Here is a 20612-nt window from a genome sequence, read left to right on the forward strand (position 1 = left end):
GGATAAATACAAATAGTCCCGGGATAAATATTTAGTGACATTTAATTTAGTGTTTGGTTGGAAAGTTTGGAATAACTTATCTCGGGATAAGTTATCCCTCCAAAAGGGTGGTATAATAATCCCATCACAATTTGTGATGGGATAAATTTATTAAATGACAAAATTATCCTTCAAACCCTTTAATCTATAACCTGCCGCTTGACCAACACAGTGGGGTGTTCGTGAGATTGAGAAACGATTGACCAACACAGTGGGGTGGAGTGCAACTTCAGGCCAAGTTGACAATTGGGTGTGTGAAGAAGCCAACACAACATTCATCAAAGATGAAGAGATGTTGAACATGCTTATGAACACGAATCCAAATTTTTGTTCATTTTTTGGATGTCTTTCTACTTCTGTAAGATAAATATTGCTTCTATATATTCAAAAGGTGCAATTGCCTTCATGCTCTAAGAGGAGGATATTTTTGTAATCAAACCATTTATTTTTAGTAAGCATGTAATGGTTATTATTTTTAGTACAACAAGCCAAACAATCAATAAGAAATAATGCTAGGATAACTAATCCTACTATAACTTATCCCAATATAACTTATCCAGCATAACTTATCCAAGTATAACTTGTATTCAAATCAAACGACCCCTAAAAATATTGAAAACGACAACTATCTGATTAAGTTAACCAAAAAATAAATAAAATCAACTTCTTATAAAATTAAGAAATCTCCACAAGTAAAACATTCTTTCTTCTTTTATTTCGTATAAACTAGTACTCAAATTTGTGATGATAAAAAACGCGGCTGAATTTCAGAGGTTAGATTGGTCATTTCTCATTTTGTGTGAATTATAGAATACAGTACTAGCATAAACAGTAACAGTATTTAGCTATTAATTCATATGTAGTGAACAGCACAAGAATGTATAAATATAGCACAAGAAAAGTATTGTTGTTTAAATTTTCTAAACAACACTTGACCGTCTATAAGTACAATAAGCATGGTCTAAGGATAATAGAGTAATGTAAGCAGATCTTACACTACAGAGAGAGTGCGTGTAAGTAGATCTTATCATATAGATAAATTGTTTATGATCGATCATTAATCAAGAAAAACCAAATCAAAGCTATTCAGAAAAAGTAGAGGAATATAACAAGCATGTTGAACCTAACTACACGATAAAAAAAGAAAAGAAACAATTGATGGTAGCAAAAATTGAAAGGACAAGAAACTAAAAACCATATAAAAGTGGTTAAAAAGTACGAAATCATCACCAACTACACACTTGATAATATTTTGATTTTTGAGTAAATTATAACTAATGGTGAAACTATAAATTAATATAGAAAGCAATTAAATGATCAAGGTCACAAGCAAAGATACAAAGGAAACCACTTACACTTTGTGTATTGTTTCATAATGTATCGTATTGTATTGTGTTATATTGTATCGTACGACGTATTGTATTGTTTAATGTCACACATCCATAATTTGAATGATAAACCTACAAGAACAGTAGAGTATGTGGTAGAGCTATTATGAAAATGTAGTNGAGGGGAATAATTTCCTTAAGGGGACACTGTGCATTCAGTGAGCTTGATCTTTTTTCTGATTATGTTTTTCCAGATTGTGGTACGTTTTTTATAGATTTTAGTTTTGTCAATTAATTTCTGTTCATCTATTCTTACTGGTTTATTAAACTTTGGTTACTTCGTGTTTCTGCAAAGTTTATTGAAATCAGTAATTCTGGTTTTTTATACACAGATTGATAACAACAGTAACAATATTTAGCTATTAATTCATAGGCAAAATGGTCTGGTGGACCCTTATACTTGTATCAGTTTGTATTGTGAACCCTTCTACTTATCTATTGGTCACTGAACCCTTATACTCAGTAAAACATAATATATCAAACCCTCTGACCATTGACCAGCCTTATGTGGCATTAATATGATTGAGTTGGCACAAAAGCATGGCTACACCCGTTAAAAGGGCAAGTGAAGATCACACTTACATTAAAAAAATATTAAAATTATACAATAATTAATTTTATAAAAGAAAAATAAAATAAAAAATAATTTTCTTCTTCTCCTCCACCACACTTCTTTTCCAGCCATTATCCTCTTTTCCAATCAACCCCTCATCCCATCCACCCTCCAATCTCCATTTTCCTTCTTCATACCTTGTTGTCATTGTTTTCAGCAGATCCATCCCCCTTTTTAAAAAAAAAAAAAATTGATTCCAATAGAAATTTCAATTTTCTCTTCGACACAAAAGGCTAACACAGAAAGAAAAAGGAAAGGAAACAAAGAAAGATGACATTGTAGATCTTGTAGTTTCAATCAAGAATTTTCAGTGACCCATTTTGAATTTCTTCTCAGTCCCCGGTTTCTTCCCCACAAATCGACATCGAACTTTACGTTCTAATCGATCTTCAATTTATCTAATTCATTTTCTCCTCTATGTATTGCTTGTGATTCCAGCCACTATTACTACTGATTTCTTGGGCATTATGTTGTTGTCAGTTGTATATTTTCAAGATTCAAGATTTATTTTTAAGATTTTTATTCTCAATGTCCCTTTTCTTTTATACGAAGATAAATTTAAATGGAAGAAAAAATAAGGATGAAGGTGATGGTAATGGTGTGGTTGTGGGTTGGGGTGGTGGAGGTAAGTTGAATGGTAGGTGGAGGAAGGTGATTTTATTTGAAAGAATTATTTAACCTTTTATTTAGTATTTTAATTAATAATTTTAAAAAAGTTAAAAAAGATAATTATGACGTGGTATTAATATATGTGACATGGATTTGACTTGTCATCTATTCAATGGAGAGTGAGATACACACATGGTAGGAGGGGCTTAAAAATCATTTTTTGATTGAATTTAAGGGTTTAATTTTGTAAAAGATTAAGTAGAAGGATCCACAATACAAACACATACAAGTATAGAGATCCACCAGACCCTTTTGCCTTAATTCATATGTAGTGAACAGCACAAGAATGTATAAATATAGCACAAGAAAAGTATTGTTGTTTAAATTTTCTAAACAACACTTGACCTACTATAAGTACAATAAGCATGGTCTAAGGATAATAGAGTAATGTAAGCAGATCTTACACTACAGAGAGAGTGCGTGTAAGTAGATCTTATCATATAGATAAATTGTTTATGATCGATCATTAATCAAGAAAAACCAAATCAAAGCTATTCAGAAAAAGTAGAGGAATATAACAAGCATGTTGAACCTAACTACACGATAAAAAAAGAAAAGAAACAATTGATGGTAGCAAAAATTGAAAGGACAAGAAACTAAAAACCATATAAAAGTGGTTAAAAAGTACGAAATCATCACCAACTACACACTTGATAATATTTTGATTTTTGAGTAAATTATAACTAATGGTGAAAATATAAATTAATATAGAAAGCAATTAAATGATCAAGGTCACAAGCAAAGATACAAAGGAAACCACTTACACTGTGTATTGTTTCATAATGTATCGTATTGTATTGTGTTATATTGTATTGTTTAATGTCACACATCCATAATTTGAATGATAAACCTACAAGAACAGTAGAGTATGTGGTAGAGCTATTATGAAAATGTAGTTGGATAAAAGATGAAATATGATTATTAAATTATAAATAAAGACAAAATGAGAAGAAAATAAGTTGATAAAAAGATAGTGAAAAGAAAATTACTAGAAAAATTAAAAACCCTAATCTTGTGCATGAGGGTCAAGTCTAGGAAAACTCAAGCTATCTAAACACGCTTGATCATGATACTCAAACTCAAAAAGATGATTAGCAAGTGGTCTAAAAGTTGTGACAGAACGAGCTTGTATGCTAGGGCCAAATTTGGAATAAAAGTGTTGCACTAGTTTATAAAAGATAACTTCACCATCCTTTGTGCAATATAAAACCTTATTAGATCTTACACATGGTTTAATCTGACCTATTTTCACTAACAATTTCCATTCATCTTGTTTTATGATCCAAAAGTTCGATTCCATGTTTCCACCATATAAACCAAGGCAACCGTTCAAAGCAGAGAGAAGATACAAATCCATTTCACCTATGAAATCCGGTGTTGGAAACACTTCCAATTCATCAGACTTTGCATTGAAGCGTATAATTGTAGAATTTATACGTACGTGTTGGAAAAGACCTTTACTCTTCCAGAGATGCCTATATTGATTAGGTATAATAGTGTTATCTAAAGACCAATATACACAACCTTTAGTGCTAATTCCATCGGTTATACTCTCACAACACTCATCATAAAACCAGCTATCTTCGATTTTCAAATCTTCTAAACTTTGCTCTAATATAGGGAGGATTTTTTTCATCGTCCAAAAATTCTTATTTGCGTAGCAAACAAGATAAAACGATTTGTAAATCAATATAATCTTGTAATCATTAGTAGTAGAATCATAACACAACCCGCAAGTATTAGGAAGTAATGATGAGTCATTCAAATATGGACACACATATATTTTGTGTCGTCTTATTGATGGATTCCATAAAACAAATGTATCGTAGGCCTTATGAGTGTATAGTAGTACCAATCCATCGTGTGAGCATATGGCATGAGAACTCGATAGAGGAAGCTGCTGCTTTTCTATGATAATTTGGGGATTCTTCCATTCTACAAAGTTGATTTTGTCAACGTCGTTAGTATAAACACTTCTTCGTAACAAGAACTTAAAGCGTCCCAAAGCTCTAGATTCATCACAATGCGCTTTCTTGAATTTATCGTCTGAGATTATTGTATTCCATGACTTAGAAATAGATTGAAAACGTAACAAAGATTTAACAGACAAATTAATAAGAATGGAAAATAGAATATCAGATGGAACTAAGGTCATTATTGTGTGTTATGCGGAAGAGTGGAGCAACATATATTTTATTAGGTTTAAACCTTATTTATATAAGGTTTATTAATTAATGTAGAAAAGAGAAAAGGTTTTACCTTATTTATATACGTTAATTAAGGTAGAAAAAAGAAAAAAATCGCATGAGGGATTCTTTTTCTTTAGTGGTTTGTGCTAATAAAGTTTGCTATATTTCCCAAATCAATTAAATAATAAAGCAGAAAATAATCATTGGATAAATATTTGGTTAGGATAAAAGTTTATTTCTCGACATCTTATCACGAATAAACTCTATTTGTTATTGTGTTGAACTCAAATTATAGTTAGAATACTAGTCTTATAAGTTAACCAAATATTATCATTAAACAAGTTTGAAGAAGTGGATTTGATAATTGTCAACTGAATTTGATTCCTACGATAAATATGGAATGATATTATTTCTAGACTTAGTTAAAAATAATATTAAGGTAATTTAGAGAAATCTCATACATTTGGAGCTAATTACATATAATTTTTTTGAATATTTATTGCTCTCGCATACATTTCTTGGTTGTCCGATACATTGAAAATGATACATTACTTAATAAGGGGCTAATTACATACACAAATTTCGAATTTTCTTATTGCTCTCACATACATTTCTTGGTTGTCCTATACATTGCAAATGATACATTATTTAATGAGAGATATGTATTACTTAATGAGAGAGATGTATCCGAGCAAATGATACATTACTTAATGAGAGATATATATTACTTAATGAGAGAGATGTATCCGAGAGGCGATAGAGATGTATTTGAGAGGGGATATTTTTGTAACTTTTTAAAATAGTAGGGAATTTTAGAGATTATGATATATGAAATGGTGTATTTATATAATTTATCCAAATATATTATAAATTAGCATAAAAACAAGTATTTTGCGAGTTTTTACAAAATAAAAGCGAGTTATGTTAATTGACCTCAAATAATAATTTTATATTACTAACAAGATTAAAGTTAACACAATAAAATACTGTACTTAAATGTTCAATACTTAACAAAGGAATGGAGAAATTAGTAACAGTTAAGAAATTTCTCATCAAAATCTTTAAAACTTTAGTCTTCATTAAGTCTTAGAAAAGTAAAGTTATCTAAACATGTTGGCTCTCGATAGACACACTCTGAACAATAATCATGTGGTGTATAACCCTTCTTAACATAAGTTTGTTCTCTAGGGTTAAAGATGGAAACGTAGTGTCGTTTTGGTCCATGAAAGATAATTTCACCATCATTCGTACAACATAAAATCTTATTGGAGCTTACACATGGCGTAATGTGAGGAAATTTCATTAATAATTTCCATTCATCTTATTCCATGATCCAGATGTTCAATCCTATATTTTTATTTCCACCAAATAAACTAAGGTGGCCGTTTAAAGTAGACAAAAGAAAAAACTCCCTTTCCCCTATGAATTCCGGTGCTGGAAACACGTCCAATTCATTTGACTTTGCATTGAAGCGTACAATTGTAGAATCATTAAGCTCGTGCCGATGTTTACGCACTTGCTTGGAAAGAAGCGTTCTCCAATAATTAGACGTAGACCAATATACACAACCTCCACTAGTGCTAATTCCCTCAGTAATACCCTCACAACCACATTGATGTAGCCAAGCATAGTTGATTTTCCCTTATTTTAAACTTTGATCTCATATAGGGATAGTTTCTTGCACCATCCATAAATTCGTATTTGCATAGCAAACAAGATAATACGATACATAGATAAATATAATCTTGTAATCATCTGTGGTAGAATTGTAACACAATCCACAAACACTAGCAACTATGGATGAGTAATTATTTTATATACGGACATACAATAATTTTGTGTTGTTGATGGATTCCACAAAACAAACGTATTATAGGCGTCTGGCGAGTGTAGTAGTACCAATCCATCATGTGAGCATATGACATGAGAACTTTTCAGAGGGAGCATGTGGCCTTGTTGTTTATGTCTACCGGTTCCACAGGTGGTGGGTACGTGTGGCCTTGTTGTTTTTCGAGGGTTGTTGATGTCCTACCAAATTATATTTATTACTGAATTCTATTAATATTTTATAAATGTCAAATTGAAATTTATCGATTATAACAACATACATATTGTTGTGAAGGTCCAACTTTATCATCATTTTGATTTTATGACATGTCATCCTGGAATAAGATGTAAATCATTAACATATAATTTAATATAAATAAAATATTCTATAAATTATTTAAAGAGTATATTGTTTACCATCGAAAAACTCAATCTCCCAGCATGAAATGGTGAGTTTTGAAATTGACGTTGTCGTACAAAACCATAATTTCCTTCNATAACACTTTTTTTTTAATTTATGTCATATTATGAAATTTGAGAAGTTATTGAAATTTTTATATGATTTAAAAAAAAAAAATTGTTAGCTATTGTGATTTGTAGTACTTTTTTTTAACATAATTTTGAAAATAATATTTATTACTCTATTTGTTCTAATTTATGTGGCAAATGCAAAATTTCAAATATTAACCCTTTTTTATATGTCTCTTTAATATATTACATTGTTAATTATTGTATTTCATAGTACATTTTGAACCTAATTTTTTAATAATATATGTTATTTGCCATGTCCCAATTTATGTGGCATTAATTGATAGATTTGTTGGAGTCGAGAGATTTATTTTGTTAATTATTGTAATTTATAATTTGTTTTTCGTCAATTTCGTCGACTATTTTTCTTATTAATTATTGTAATTTATTGTTTCTTTTTCGTTAATTTCAAACAATATATGTTTATCATATAATCCATTTTATGTGGTACCAATAGAATTTAGAGAGTCAATTAAATTTTTTATATAAGTTTTAAATAATTAAGTTGTTAATTATTGTAATGCATAGTATTACTTATGTTATTTTTAAATATATTTAAATATTATATGTTAGGTTTTTTATCCTAATTTATATGGCATTGATAGAATTTAAAGTGTCAAATAATTGTTAATTATACTAATAGATAATATGGAGTATTTAAGTCATTTATAGTATAGTAATTAATATATAATATATAGTATTTAAGTGTTATATTATGGAATTTGAGAAGTTATTGAAATTTTTATATGATTTTAAAAATATTTTAAATTGTTAGCTATTGTGATTTGCAGTAAAAAAAATTTTAACATAATTTTGAAAATAATATTTATTACTCTATTTGTTCTAATTTATGTGGCAGATGCACAATTTCAAATATTAACCCTTTTTTATATGTCTCTTTAATATATTAAGTTGTTAATTATTGTATTTTTTAGTACATTTTGAACCTAATTTTTAATAATATATGTTATTTGCCATGTCCCAATTTATGTGGCATTAATTGATAGATTTGTTAGAGTCGAGAGATTTATTTTGTTAATTATTGTAATTTATAGTTTCTTTTTCGTCAATTTCAAACAATATATGTTGTTTATTGATAGATTTTTTGGAGTGAACTATTTTTTTAATTAATTATTGTAATTTATTGTTTCTTTTTCGTCAATTTCAAACAATATATGTTTATTATATAATCCATTTTATGTGGTACCANAACTATCTTTATGCACCATATCAACAACTATATATTATTATTATTAGACTTTTAACAAACAACAAAATAAAATGAGAATATTTTTTTAAAAAAAAACAAAACAATCTGCAAGGCCCAAATTCCTATGTGCCTTGTAAGGTTCATTGGCGACTGAGCCTTACAAGGCTCAAATTACTCATAGGAATTTGAGCCTTGTAAGGCTCATTGGAATTTGAGCTTTATTTTACAAAACCTAATTTAAACGGTGTTAAAAATTGTTGTCCTTTTGATTTCATAATTAATTGAGTTACCCTTTTGGAATTTTCAAAAAAATTTATTGCCCTTTTGGTTTCGGACTCTACAAAATGTCAATATGGTAAAAGTATTCCTATTTTAAATTGTATATTTTTTGATATGGTAGTAGAATAAATTACTCCCTAAAACTACTTCTATTTTAAATTGGACTCTCAAATATGTGTGCTTGATTTCATCATTATTTTAGAGAATTCAAAATCAAGTATAAAATCTGTCCAGTTTTTTTGTATTAGTAATCGTTGTATTCATTATGAGTCATTTGTATTCAAATACTACCATTTTCTTAATATAATTATATTCATTTATAGTCTAACGATGTATGCATGTATTTCAAATTTCTTATTTTATTCACTCATGATCATTTGTATACAAATTTTTTTCTCTAAATTTCCTTATATTTAATTGTTTTCATTTGAGTCAAGCCAATAGTTGTATTTATTTTTGTTAAGAAAAAATTGTCAATTTTTTTTTGTACCTAATCCATTAAAATCTCATGTATTTATTTATGTGTAATTTAATTGTTTTTATTTGCATCAAGTGAATTATTGTATTCATTTTGTTTTATGAATTTGTCAAGTTTCTATGTATACTCTAATGTATTTATTTATGTGTAATTTAATTGTTTTTATTTGCGTCAAGTGAATTATTGTATTCATTTTGTTTCATGATGTTGTCAAGTTTCTATGTATATACCTAAATACAAAAATGCATATATCAAGTTTCTTTGTATACCTATATAAATACAAAAATGAAATTTTGAAGTTAAAAATATTTTTGAAAAACAAACTTAAAATTATTTTTTGGGGGTGGGGGGNTTATTGTTTCTTTTTCGTCAATTTCAAACAATATATGTTTATTATATAATCCATTTTATGTGGTACCAATAGAATTTAGAGAGTCAATTAAATTTTTTATATAAGTTTTAAATAATTAAGTTGTTAATTATTGTAATGTATAGTATTAGTTATTATTTTTAAATATATTTAAATATTATATGTTAGGTTTTTATAGGTTTTTTATCATAATTTATATGGCATTGATAGAATTTAAAGTGTCAAATAATTGTTAATTATTCTAATAGATAATATGGAGTATTTAAGTCATTTATAGTATAATAATTAATATATAATATGTAGTATTTAAGTGAAAGGTGATGGGGCCCATTTTTATAGTTTGATAAATATATTGGTTATTAGTAGTGATTTATAGTATAGTAATTAATAATATATAATATGTAGTATTTAAGTGAAAGGTAGTGGGACCCACTTATATATTTTATATAATAAGTATTGGACATGGAACAATGATAGTAAATCCTAGACTCTTCTAATATATATATATAGTAAAACAATTTTTAATATTTTTTTGAGAGAGGGTGGGGGTAGGGGTGAGGGTGAGGTAAAAAAATTGAATTTAAAAACAAGCTTTAAAAAATTTTTTTTTTTTTGGGGGGGATTGGTTGAGGAGTGATTTGAGGATAGGGACAAAATAAATTTATTTTTTCAACAAAAAAATAATTGTAATTTGAAGTTAGAAGAGAGTTTTGAAAAATGTTTTCCCTAAGTTTAGAAAGGAAGCCATTTTCCTTAAATTTGAGAAAAATGAGTTGATTTGAAAAACATTTTCCAAAACATTTAGCCCAACCAAACATGAGAAAATTGAAAAACATTTTCCGAAAAATGTTTTCCTTCATACCAAACACACCCCTAATTAAGATCAAGGTTAATGTATAATTTCTTTGTGAGTATCTAAGCGTTCCATTTCAATTTGTTTGGCTTGTTTCGGCTTGGAACATAAACCTTTATAACAGCGACAATATTTAGCTATTGATCCATATGTAACAAAACACAAGAAAGTATATCTCATGGCCAAACCCAAATAGTAATAGCAGAGACTCTGCTCTCCCAAGGTGATAGGATATGAGATCGCCCCTTTCGGATTAAGCAGGATTCTCAGAAGAAAATCAACTGCAACTCTATGATGATTTTTTTAAAATTTACAAGTAACACAAAAGAACTTGTCCCAATTCAATGAAAATCATAAATGAAAACAAAATCCAATACTGATAAAAAAAATTAGTTCTGCAATAGAATATCAGCCACAACAGGATAGTCTTCACTTGTCAAAAGCAAGAAAAGACTTGAAAGACATGGTGGCTGTAAATGTAGCTTATGTTTAATGTTAAGTACTGTTGTCAAATTGTCTAAACAGCACTTGACCGTCCATAAGCACAAAAACTTCTGAACATCTCAGAGAATACGCTACCAATTGGTCATCGATTTTGAAGTTGTGTTTAGACATGCTTTTTACTTGGAAAAGTATGAACTTTTGCAAGTGGAAGTCCACAAAAAACTGAGCAAGATTATGAAAACTTATGCTCCCTCAACTGCATAAATTAAACCTTTTCCTTTTCTCTTCAATAATCTCAAACAATAAACTAAGAAGTATTGAAAACACCAAACTTGGCACAAATTATTAGTTTCATCTTGACAGCCTTAAACACCCCTCTACTCACTAAACTTGTATACACCCGAATCTGTCACATAACATAACAAGGCGTCACAGAAACTTGTTGGAGCATGAGAATCATACTAAAAAGTAAGAGAAATTGATGAAAACACCCCCACTTAATTTGAGAAAAATTTAGAAGTGTATTTCACTCATGTTACAAAATCGGAATGTATTTAAATACAGCTAGTAGAAAAAAGGGTGTTTTAAGGCTATCATTGGTTCAAAAACAAAACTAATAATCTACGCCTAATTGGGTGTTTTCAGTACTTGTTCTCTTACACTAAGGATTAACCAAGAATTCATAATTATCAAATCTTTCAGATTCCAGAAAAGATTTAAGCTTTTTAATCAACCACACAAAGTACCTATACAAAGAAACTATTTAATCAAATAGGAAAATGGCTTCAGAATTGCAGAATAAACAGCAAGGCCTATGGGGCCATTCAGTCCCGAAAGATGGTGTTCTTTTATTACAGATTTCATCACCAGCCAATAAACACAAAAAAAAAACGAAAAAGCAAAACAGATTGGTAAACAATTGAAGTATATTTCTCATGGCCAGTCCCAAGATATAATTGCAGAGACTCTGCTCAACAAGGCGATAGGATATGAGAAACACCCTCTTCGGATTAAAAGAAATCAACAAAGAGGGTTTGCTTTAGTGATGATTTTACACGCATGGGTCATACAAGCATAGCAAACAAACTCGCCCCATTTCAAAATTGAACCATCACAACAAAAAGGGAAAAAATCACAAAATTATGAGATGAAATTAGTAGACAAGTACCATTGTAAAAAGGAACCCATCTGTGGATTCATCTCAACGGTTGTCTGGCCGCCGCTGAGTTTAAACTCAGCACTCCATCTTTGCACTATCGCTCGAGGCTCCACTATTTCAATAAATTTTAGCATAGCCTTTATGCGTGTGCAGTTACAGTTACTCTCATGCTTAAAGCTACAAATGATGCAGAAAAAAACTATGGAAACACTGAGAAGATAAGGAAGCCATTGATAGAAAAGCTGTAGTAAAAAACTATGGAAGCCATTGATGTAATTCGAAAAAAAATGATTTGGGGATGGAAAACCCTAGAATGATGAATGTAAATGAGGAGGAGAGAAGATTTAAATAGAGATTTGTTTTTATGGGCCAAATTGTTGGGTAATTCGATTTGGGCTGATATGTTAGATTGGGGAAATAATTTGCAGGCCCAAGTGTACAGATAACTGATTTGAGAACAACTATTTAAGGTAGTAATAGCTGAAATTCACAAGTTTTATAAGTTAAGTTATTTTAAAAATAATTTCAGACTCAAGGATTTGAGCTCTCAAAAAACTTAGTCCTATGGGTTTGAAGTTAGTTTTGTGATACAATGCGGTTAGACAGAGATGTTGAGATGGATGTGCGGACATAATGAGTGATAAGATAAAAAAAAATGAGGATATCTAAGACAAGGTGAAAATGACCTCCATGGTGGTCAAGATGAACGAAGTCAGACTAAAATGGTTTGGACAAGTGAAGAGGAGAAGTGTAGATGATGTGAAAGGTTGAATATAATAGGTACGAGTACAATGAGAGGTAGAGATAGGCTAAAAAAGTATTAGGGAGATGTGTTTAAACATGACATGATACAACTTCATCTTATCTAAGACATGACCTTATAAAAAAAAATGTGAGATCACATATTAATGTAGAAGGTCACGATAGTAGAGTGTTGCTACTCATGCAATGCATTTCTTTTTTATTGTTTATTGTATTTTGCTTATAGCACTGTCTTTGATGTTGTTATTGTTTTCGTTTATTAGTTACTCTATTTTCTTCATTATCCTTTTTCTTATACCTACTTTAATTTGCACTTGTGTCGAGAGTTCTCCAAAATAACCTCTTCACCTCCATGAGATAGAGATGATAAATTCACTGTGGAATATCATTGAATATATTGTTATTGTTGATATGATGCAATAAATAAACATTAGCAGATTATCAAACTACAACAATTGAAAGCAAAAACTGAAGCTAAATTTTGATTAAAATAATCAACTATGCGATTTTTATTATTATATACAAACAAAATATCTATAAATTTTCACTTTTTTTGTCTGTATAATTCTTTTATTTATTTTTAATCTGTGTATAAAAACAAGTTTGTGTGCAATGATACCCCTTATCCGACCCGAAACAAATATACAGAGTCCTTTTTATTCACTCTTCTCAGTGAAAAAAAGCGACTACCCTTTCCTCATCCCTTACACCCAAATTCTCCTCTCTACCAATGGAGTCCCTAACTCTTTCTACTTCTCTATCTCCTCACTGTTCCTCTTTCAATCTCCGCCATACCTCTCTTCCTAAGCTTTCACCCACTTTTTCACCATACCCATCTCGTAAAACCCCCTTATCCCTCAAATCTTCACTCACTTCTCACCAACCCACTGCAAAAACCCTTTCTGATTCTGCGGATGATAAATTGTCCTTACTACTTGCCTCTGCTCCTCAGAGCCCGGGTATGGCTATGCGTGGTGCTGAAGGAGACGCAATGGGGCTGTTGCTTAGGGAGAGGATAATTTTCTTGGGTAGTAGCATTGATGACTTCTTCGCTGATGCTATTATTAGTCAGTTGTTGTTGTTGGATGCTCTGGATTCGACTAAAGATATTAGGCTCTTTATTAATTGCCCTGGTGGCTCACTCAGGTATTTCTAATTATTAACATAGGATTAGTATTTATATCTGAATTTTGAAGTTGGATTTGTGACACCTTTGTCCTACAAGGTGAATTATTGAGTACCCGGAGGCAATGAGCTCAGTGACTCATGTAGTCGAGCCCAGTTAGTTTGGGATTGAAGTGTAGTGTTGCGGTAGTCTATGTTGCTCGGACTCTCCAATAACTTGTCGCACCCTCCAAAAATACACTACTTTTGAAGGATTTGACGCGCACCCATGAACATTTTGGAGAGTTTGAGCAACATTGGTAGTAGTAGTAATTGTTGCTTGGAAAGGTGTTACCTTTAGGGTAGCGTGTGGTTGTTTTGAAGGTGCAAGCTACGTTTTAGTTTTTTTTTTTGTCTTAATTGAATATGCTGCTGAAATTTGTCTTATGATGTGAAGTTTATGTAGCACTTCACATGATGTCTGGTAGTTTAGAGATCAGACTGATGAAACATTTCTGTAGCTAGAATGATCATTCAGGAGGAAAGACATATGTCTACATCATAATTTGATGTAGTTGGATATTTCATACCGATTGTAAGATATGAACTCTGATGTTGAATATGCGGACCATGTGTGCTGTGTAAGACAAGTAGCACGAATGTATGGTGATTAGTTAATGTTTGATAGGTAAATGTGTTGGTAAGTTATTTTCCTTCCGTAAAAACATCAAGGCCAGTCTTGAGATGATACAAGAACTCTGACTTTCGTATAATGTGTTGATTTCAAGTGATCATGCAGCATGTTTAATACAAGTTGCAGAAATATGCGGCGATAAGTTGTTTATTTTTTCTTGATGAAGAGGTTGTTTATTTATTTTTTCTTTATTTTTTTTCCTTTTTGTCTTGGGGAGAACTGGGTATATGATGCAGCGATGAGTTTAATGTATACTTTTTCAGCAACCCTTTTAGCTTGTGAGGAAAGGATAAGAAATACTTTATTGTTATTGCTTCATGTCAATTCTATTACATCTTAAAGCCATCACACATGGAACTGGGATTAGATTAAGAATTGAAGAACAGAAAACTTCATATTAATTAGTGTAACGTAATTTGGAGACTTCTTGTTAATGTGCTGAAGGAATTTATCATAAAAAAAAATGTGTGTGTTGATGGAATTCCTTTCTTGAATAGAAGTGGTGCATGATAGAATTATACTAGATGATAATCAGTGGTGCTCAGGGTGAAAGAAATATGCAGGGATCATACTCAAAATTGGCAAAGCTGATATACTGTCTATATCAGCTCAATGTGATATGGCACTTTTTTTTCTTACTTGAGGTAGAGGCATTTCCAGTCTTTATAATGTTAGTTCAGTTTGGATACAGGTTTACTGAATTGCCTGTATGTTGTATATGTTTTCCATCAAGTGTCTGAATATCACAATATGATCAGAAAGAAAGAAATAGTCCCAAACTTGGAACTACAATAACAATTATACTGTTTCAATGCCAAACTAGTTGAGGTTTGTTATATGAATCCTCTATTTCCATTTTTCTTTATTTAGGCCCATTTCATTTCACTACAATAAAATTAGGGATCCTCTAAAACTAGATGTTCTCCAAATCTCATGGTTATCTTTCACTTACAAATCTCTAACCTAACTAAAATGAACCTATCAAAATCCAGACGTCTTTTTTTGAAACAGGAAATCAGACGTATGTATCAATACAACGAATTCGCAGGAGATTGGGTATTATTCAAACTGTCAAAACAAGGGATTGGCAAGGGATATTGTTGACTGGGTTGTCTAAAGTTAATTTGGTACGAAAGTAGGTGCATGTAAAGACCTTGCCGAGGGGAATAATTTCATAGACCTCCCCCTCAAGTTTTGCTTTGTAACACTAACCTCCCTTGTGGCTTATAAAAACAATATTAACCTTCCTTGTGGTTTAGTATACTGCATTTACCTCCTGTATTTTTCTCTAAAACAACTCATTTTACCCATTTATCATTAATGTACAAAAAATCCTCTTTTCTAATTAATGAATTTATGAATATCTTCTTTAATAATAAAAATCTAATTCCTATTCAATTAGTTTCTCTTCTTTCCAAACAGCTTCTCTGATGTCTGCAATGTGTGAAGCAAATAAGGATGAAGATGGCTCCTCTATAAGATGTGTAGTGGTGAAAATAAATTAGGTTCCCTTGAGCTTGGATATTAATATCTCAAGTTACTATCTCCATTGTAAATCTGCTATTTCGTTTTTCTCGTCATGGGTTGCAAATGACTAATAGTTGCCGTTTGTTTTCATTTAAGATACACATCAAATTTGACTGAAGGGTTTATGATCCTCTTCTGAGTAACCTTTGAATGGACAGATGACAAGTTTTGCTCTCTTATCTTAGGTTCCATTTCTTATTAAATTGATTCTCTTATGATTATTAATCTTCCTTTAATGATCATGAACCCACTCACTGAAAGGGTAGAATAGGCAGATTGTAATTTTTTTCTTACATTAGTGATAAATAGTTTAAAGGAGTGTTACAAAGAAATTAAAACAAGGGAGGTAGCATTATATCTTAAACTACCTGGAAAAGTAGTGTTACGAAGCTAAAATGCAAAAATGGGAGGGAGGTCTTTGAAATTTCCAAAAAGATGTATGCAAAGATGGTCCGGAAGGCAGACAAAGTTTGTAACGTGTAGGAGAGGAGAGCAAAATAAGTAATCCAACTTTGATTACTGGTTGAATCTTTGATTAAGGGGAAAGAGATAGCTTCCCTCTTATACTGACTAGCAGGGGTATGATATAGAAATAATTATAGTGTCTATATGATCTACTCTTTGGTGTCTATGAAAGTTTTAGTTGAGACTGTTGAGCAGAACATGCATTATCAGTCCTTTTAAATTGCATTTATTTTAGCAGTGTCAGTTTTTGAGAGCAGATCCATGGTATATAAAGGTCATTGTACACTCTTTCCCTTCTGTTTCTTTGATTTTGTCAAGAAACCGACGATCTAGTGCTTCTCTTTTTTGTTCCACTTGCACTGATCTTTAGCAGATGAGTGTAATGGTCTCTATGCTTTTCCCTTCCCCCAGTAACCTCTTTGATCTGTTCATTTGAGTTGATAACTGAGTGTTTTGTAACTGCATAGTAACATTTGGTTTTCCACTCACTGAACATTATAAGGATTTCAGAGTCAGGTCCAACTTCGATCTATCCATTCTGAAGGCTGAGTGAACATGCGAGGCCCATACATCAAAATTTAGTTTTTCAATTCGCAAAAATTTCAGTTGTCAGCATTCAATTGATTATCCTAGTTTTCTTCACGCATTCATGTCAATTTGTTAATGAAAGAATGTTGAATCTTTTGTAGAAATACTTTTACCTTTTCTCTCTTTTGATGTACCTCTTCCTGTTACCAGCGCAACAATGGCTATCTTTGACGTTGTGCAGTTGGTGAGGGCTGATGTATCCACAGTTGCACTTGGCATTTCAGCTTCCACAGCTTCAATAATCCTTGCCGGTGGCACCAAAGGAAAACGCTACGCAATGCCTAATACTCGAATTATGATACATCAACCACTTGGAGGTGCAAGCGGTCAAGCAATAGATGTAGAAATTCAAGCCCGAGAAATAATGCATAACAAGGACAATGTTATCAAAATCTTTTCCAATTGCACTGGACGATCATATGAACAAGTTCAGAAAGATATTGATAGAGATCGTTACATGTCCCCAATTGAAGCTGTAGAATTTGGGCTAATTGACGGTGTAATTGATAGAGATAGCATCATTCCACTTATGCCTGTCCCTGAAAGAGTTAAACCTACATTGAAAAATCAAGAAATGATCCAAGATCCTCTGAAATTTTTGAACCCAGATATCCCTGATGATGAGATCTATTAGCTGGTGCAACAGGTACCTCCTTTGTTTTCTGTGTATCTTCCATAATCTTGACAGCTTATGAGTAGAGTCAAAGAATATGATCAACTAGCTACATTGCACTCAACTCCAAAGCGTGTCTTTATGGTTGAGTCAGGTTACATCACAGAAATGAGGATTGAGTATGGTTCTTCTTAGGCGTCTATACTTCTTTTAAATTTATAAAGGAGTGTTCATGTTTACTTATACACGTAACTGGCTATAATAATTTGCTTGATGGGTAATATCTGTTCCTTGCAGTAAAATCCACTAAAATAGAGTGGATTTTAGGTATTTATGTTGACATGTAAAATATTCGTTAAGGGAAACCGCAGTTGGGCAAGATTTAGAAGTTTAAAGAGGCATTCACGTTGAAAAGAGGCTAAAGGGGAAAAGTTCTGTTTGTTGCTCACTTGCTCATTCTTATGGTAGGAATTTTATAAATGTTATGAATGCTAGAATCAGTCATTTGGGTTTAAATGAGCTTAAATAGAGTGATATGGTCAGTGAGGGTTCATATATCCAATCCCAACTTGCTTGGAATTGAGGCGTAGTAGTATTTGTATGAATGTTGGAATTAGCAAATAAAGTAGAATAAGAACAAAGAGGAGCCAATGCTACAAACTCTATGCAATGATCTACTCTACTATATTGTATTTTTTCAATGAACAGTAGATTACAATTTATTTATTCTTTTAAAAAGGGAACATTTTACAAACACCAAAATTAGGTCATTATTGGAAAGAGGGTAATTGTTGCATCAACACTTACCAAGTACTAGATTTGAACTAGATGGTAAAGAAATCTATGTTGCTCAGACTCTTCAAAAATGCCGATGAGCGCGTGTTGGATCCTCCAAAAATAGTGTATTTTTGAAGGATCCTACGCGGGTGCGGCAACATTTTTGGAGAGTCCGAGCAACTTAGAAAGAAATATCAACATGTAAAGTTTGTAGCAAAAGTTTGACAGCTGTTGTTCTTCGGTTGACTTTGGGAATTGGATTAAATTTATCTCGGAGGAAAGAAACAGGGTTAGTGTTTCTATGCATCTAAACTCATGGTGATACTTATAAGTTGGAGAGCTTACTTCCAGTATATGTAGCTAGGCACTACGAAGGAATATCAAGATCTACCTATCAGAAAAAAGGAATATCAAAGATATAGGCCTTTTGCAGTTATTCAGTTACATGTGAAAAGATTGCAATATTTGCTTCTTCAAGTTTATGGTTGAGCTGAATTTTAATGCAGACAGTATGTGTTACATGTCTATTAGATGAACCCCCTAATGAATTGTTCAAAAAGTTAATACAAAAATGTAAATAAACATGCCATGCTTCGGTAATTCTGGCAGATAGTTTGTTATGAATCTGTTGTTGGAGGTAGAAATTAATCTTGGACTCTTACAAGGGTCAAGTAGATGTTGTTTTACAGTATGCGTTGAACTTTTAATTTAGAAGCAGCCGTTTCTGTGAAATGGTCCTCCGCGGAAGACCAAAAACAGAATTGGAAAAGAAAAAAGTCAAAAAAGGGAGAGAACAATAAAAAAGAAAAAGAAAAAGGATTGATGTTAGTCATAGAAGGGAAGTTCTCTCAAAAGACCTACAATCTCACGGAATCCATGCAAATATATAGCACAATGGAAACAAAAGATGTATATAGGTGATACAAATTTGTCCGAAATATGTATGTCAATTAGGACATTTACTTTAGGGTCATATGCTTTTTAGAAGTGTTTTTAGCCCTATTGCAGATTTTTATGCTAGAAGAAAAATATGAAGTTTTTATTTTTAATTTTGTATAATGTTGGTCTGAGATAAATGGAGAAACATGGTCTGGGACTCGGGGTGGATTCATATGGTCGACCACAAAGTTGAGGTGTTCTTCTGCTTGCTCAATCCTGTAACAGCTGATCTCTGCTTGTTCAATTCCTGAGTCCCATGTCTGAACATGATTAAGTGTACGCAATGTAGGTAATGGGATTTGGAAAGTGAATGGGGGATGGGGTTACTCTGTGCATGGGATCAATTGTGGGACTGGAGTTGCATTTGATATTGCCAACTGCCAAGGGACATAATTAGTTACACAGTTTTATTAATCAAAACAAATGTGTCCATTCTTTTAATTATCAATATGCTTATTTGTTAAAATGAGTTTACTTTATGACACAAATGTGATTTATGATTTGCTTAATTACTTGAAACTGCTGTTGTTATAGCTGATGCATGCCTTTTATCAGGTAGGGGTGGCTCTTGGCTCAGAAATATCGCATACCTGAACATGCAGCGTTATCCTCATCGCTATTGTTTGTTGTAGAATTTTCTAGGAGTTACAAATGCAGACCATTCATTCAGGGGAAGATTTTGGAGAATGAATTGCAATGAATTTGATATTAAAGCCATTATTGACATTTTGTATACCCTTTACTTTCTACTTAGTGACTAGTTTGTTACCTAGATTTCTATAATTCCTTTTCTCTCCCTTTTGTTATTTTTATTGAGAGTGGATACTGGTGGTGGATGGTTCAATACTATTAATTTCAACCATATATTTCACAGTTTCTTGCCTACATTATGACTTTGTTTTCATCTGCCCACAACTTGACATTGGAGTGTGGGTCGTTAGGTTCATGAGACAAGGTGAGATGTTCCAAGATTAAATTTATACTTCAAACTTGATATTTTAGTATCCCATATGAGAGGTGGGATAAATTAGTTTCAGAACTATAATCTCGAGATAACTTTGTCTACGACATAACTCACATGGAGGAGCTACTTAGTC

General features: G+C 31.6%; 2 protein-coding genes and 2 non-coding genes across 7 annotated transcripts in view; 1 reads left to right on the forward strand and 3 right to left on the reverse strand.

Moving 5' to 3' along the window:
- LOC125841622 (60S ribosomal protein L13-1) overlaps positions 1-20612 on the reverse strand; it is a 214467-nt gene that overhangs the window by 36160 nt on the left and 157695 nt on the right. The window lies entirely within an intron of this gene.
- On the reverse strand, positions 11668-11760 carry LOC125843377 (small nucleolar RNA SNORD96 family). Its single transcript, XR_007443977.1, has one exon. It is a non-coding gene; the product is annotated as a small nucleolar RNA SNORD96 family (small nucleolar RNA).
- On the reverse strand, positions 12026-12199 carry LOC125843404 (small nucleolar RNA snoR143). Its single transcript, XR_007444002.1, has one exon. It is a non-coding gene; the product is annotated as a small nucleolar RNA snoR143 (small nucleolar RNA).
- Positions 13477-20298, forward strand: LOC125841619 (ATP-dependent Clp protease proteolytic subunit 4, chloroplastic). 3 transcript variants are annotated; one of them, XM_049520786.1, is made up of 3 exons: positions 13477-13954; positions 17337-17832; positions 20050-20298. In XM_049520786.1, the coding sequence occupies exons 1-2, from the start codon at positions 13539-13541 to the stop codon at positions 17818-17820; spliced, it is 900 nt and encodes a 299-aa protein (XP_049376743.1). In that variant the 5' UTR covers positions 13477-13538; the 3' UTR covers positions 17821-17832; positions 20050-20298. The 3 variants fall into 3 exon arrangements, with proteins under 3 accessions (XP_049376743.1, XP_049376741.1, XP_049376742.1); XM_049520784.1 differs by having other exon boundaries at positions 13478-13954; positions 20071-20298; XM_049520785.1 differs by having other exon boundaries at positions 13478-13954; positions 20075-20298.

This window comes from Solanum stenotomum, chromosome 10, assembly GCF_019186545.1.
Source record: "Solanum stenotomum isolate F172 chromosome 10, ASM1918654v1, whole genome shotgun sequence".
NCBI lineage: Eukaryota > Viridiplantae > Streptophyta > Magnoliopsida > Solanales > Solanaceae > Solanum > Solanum stenotomum.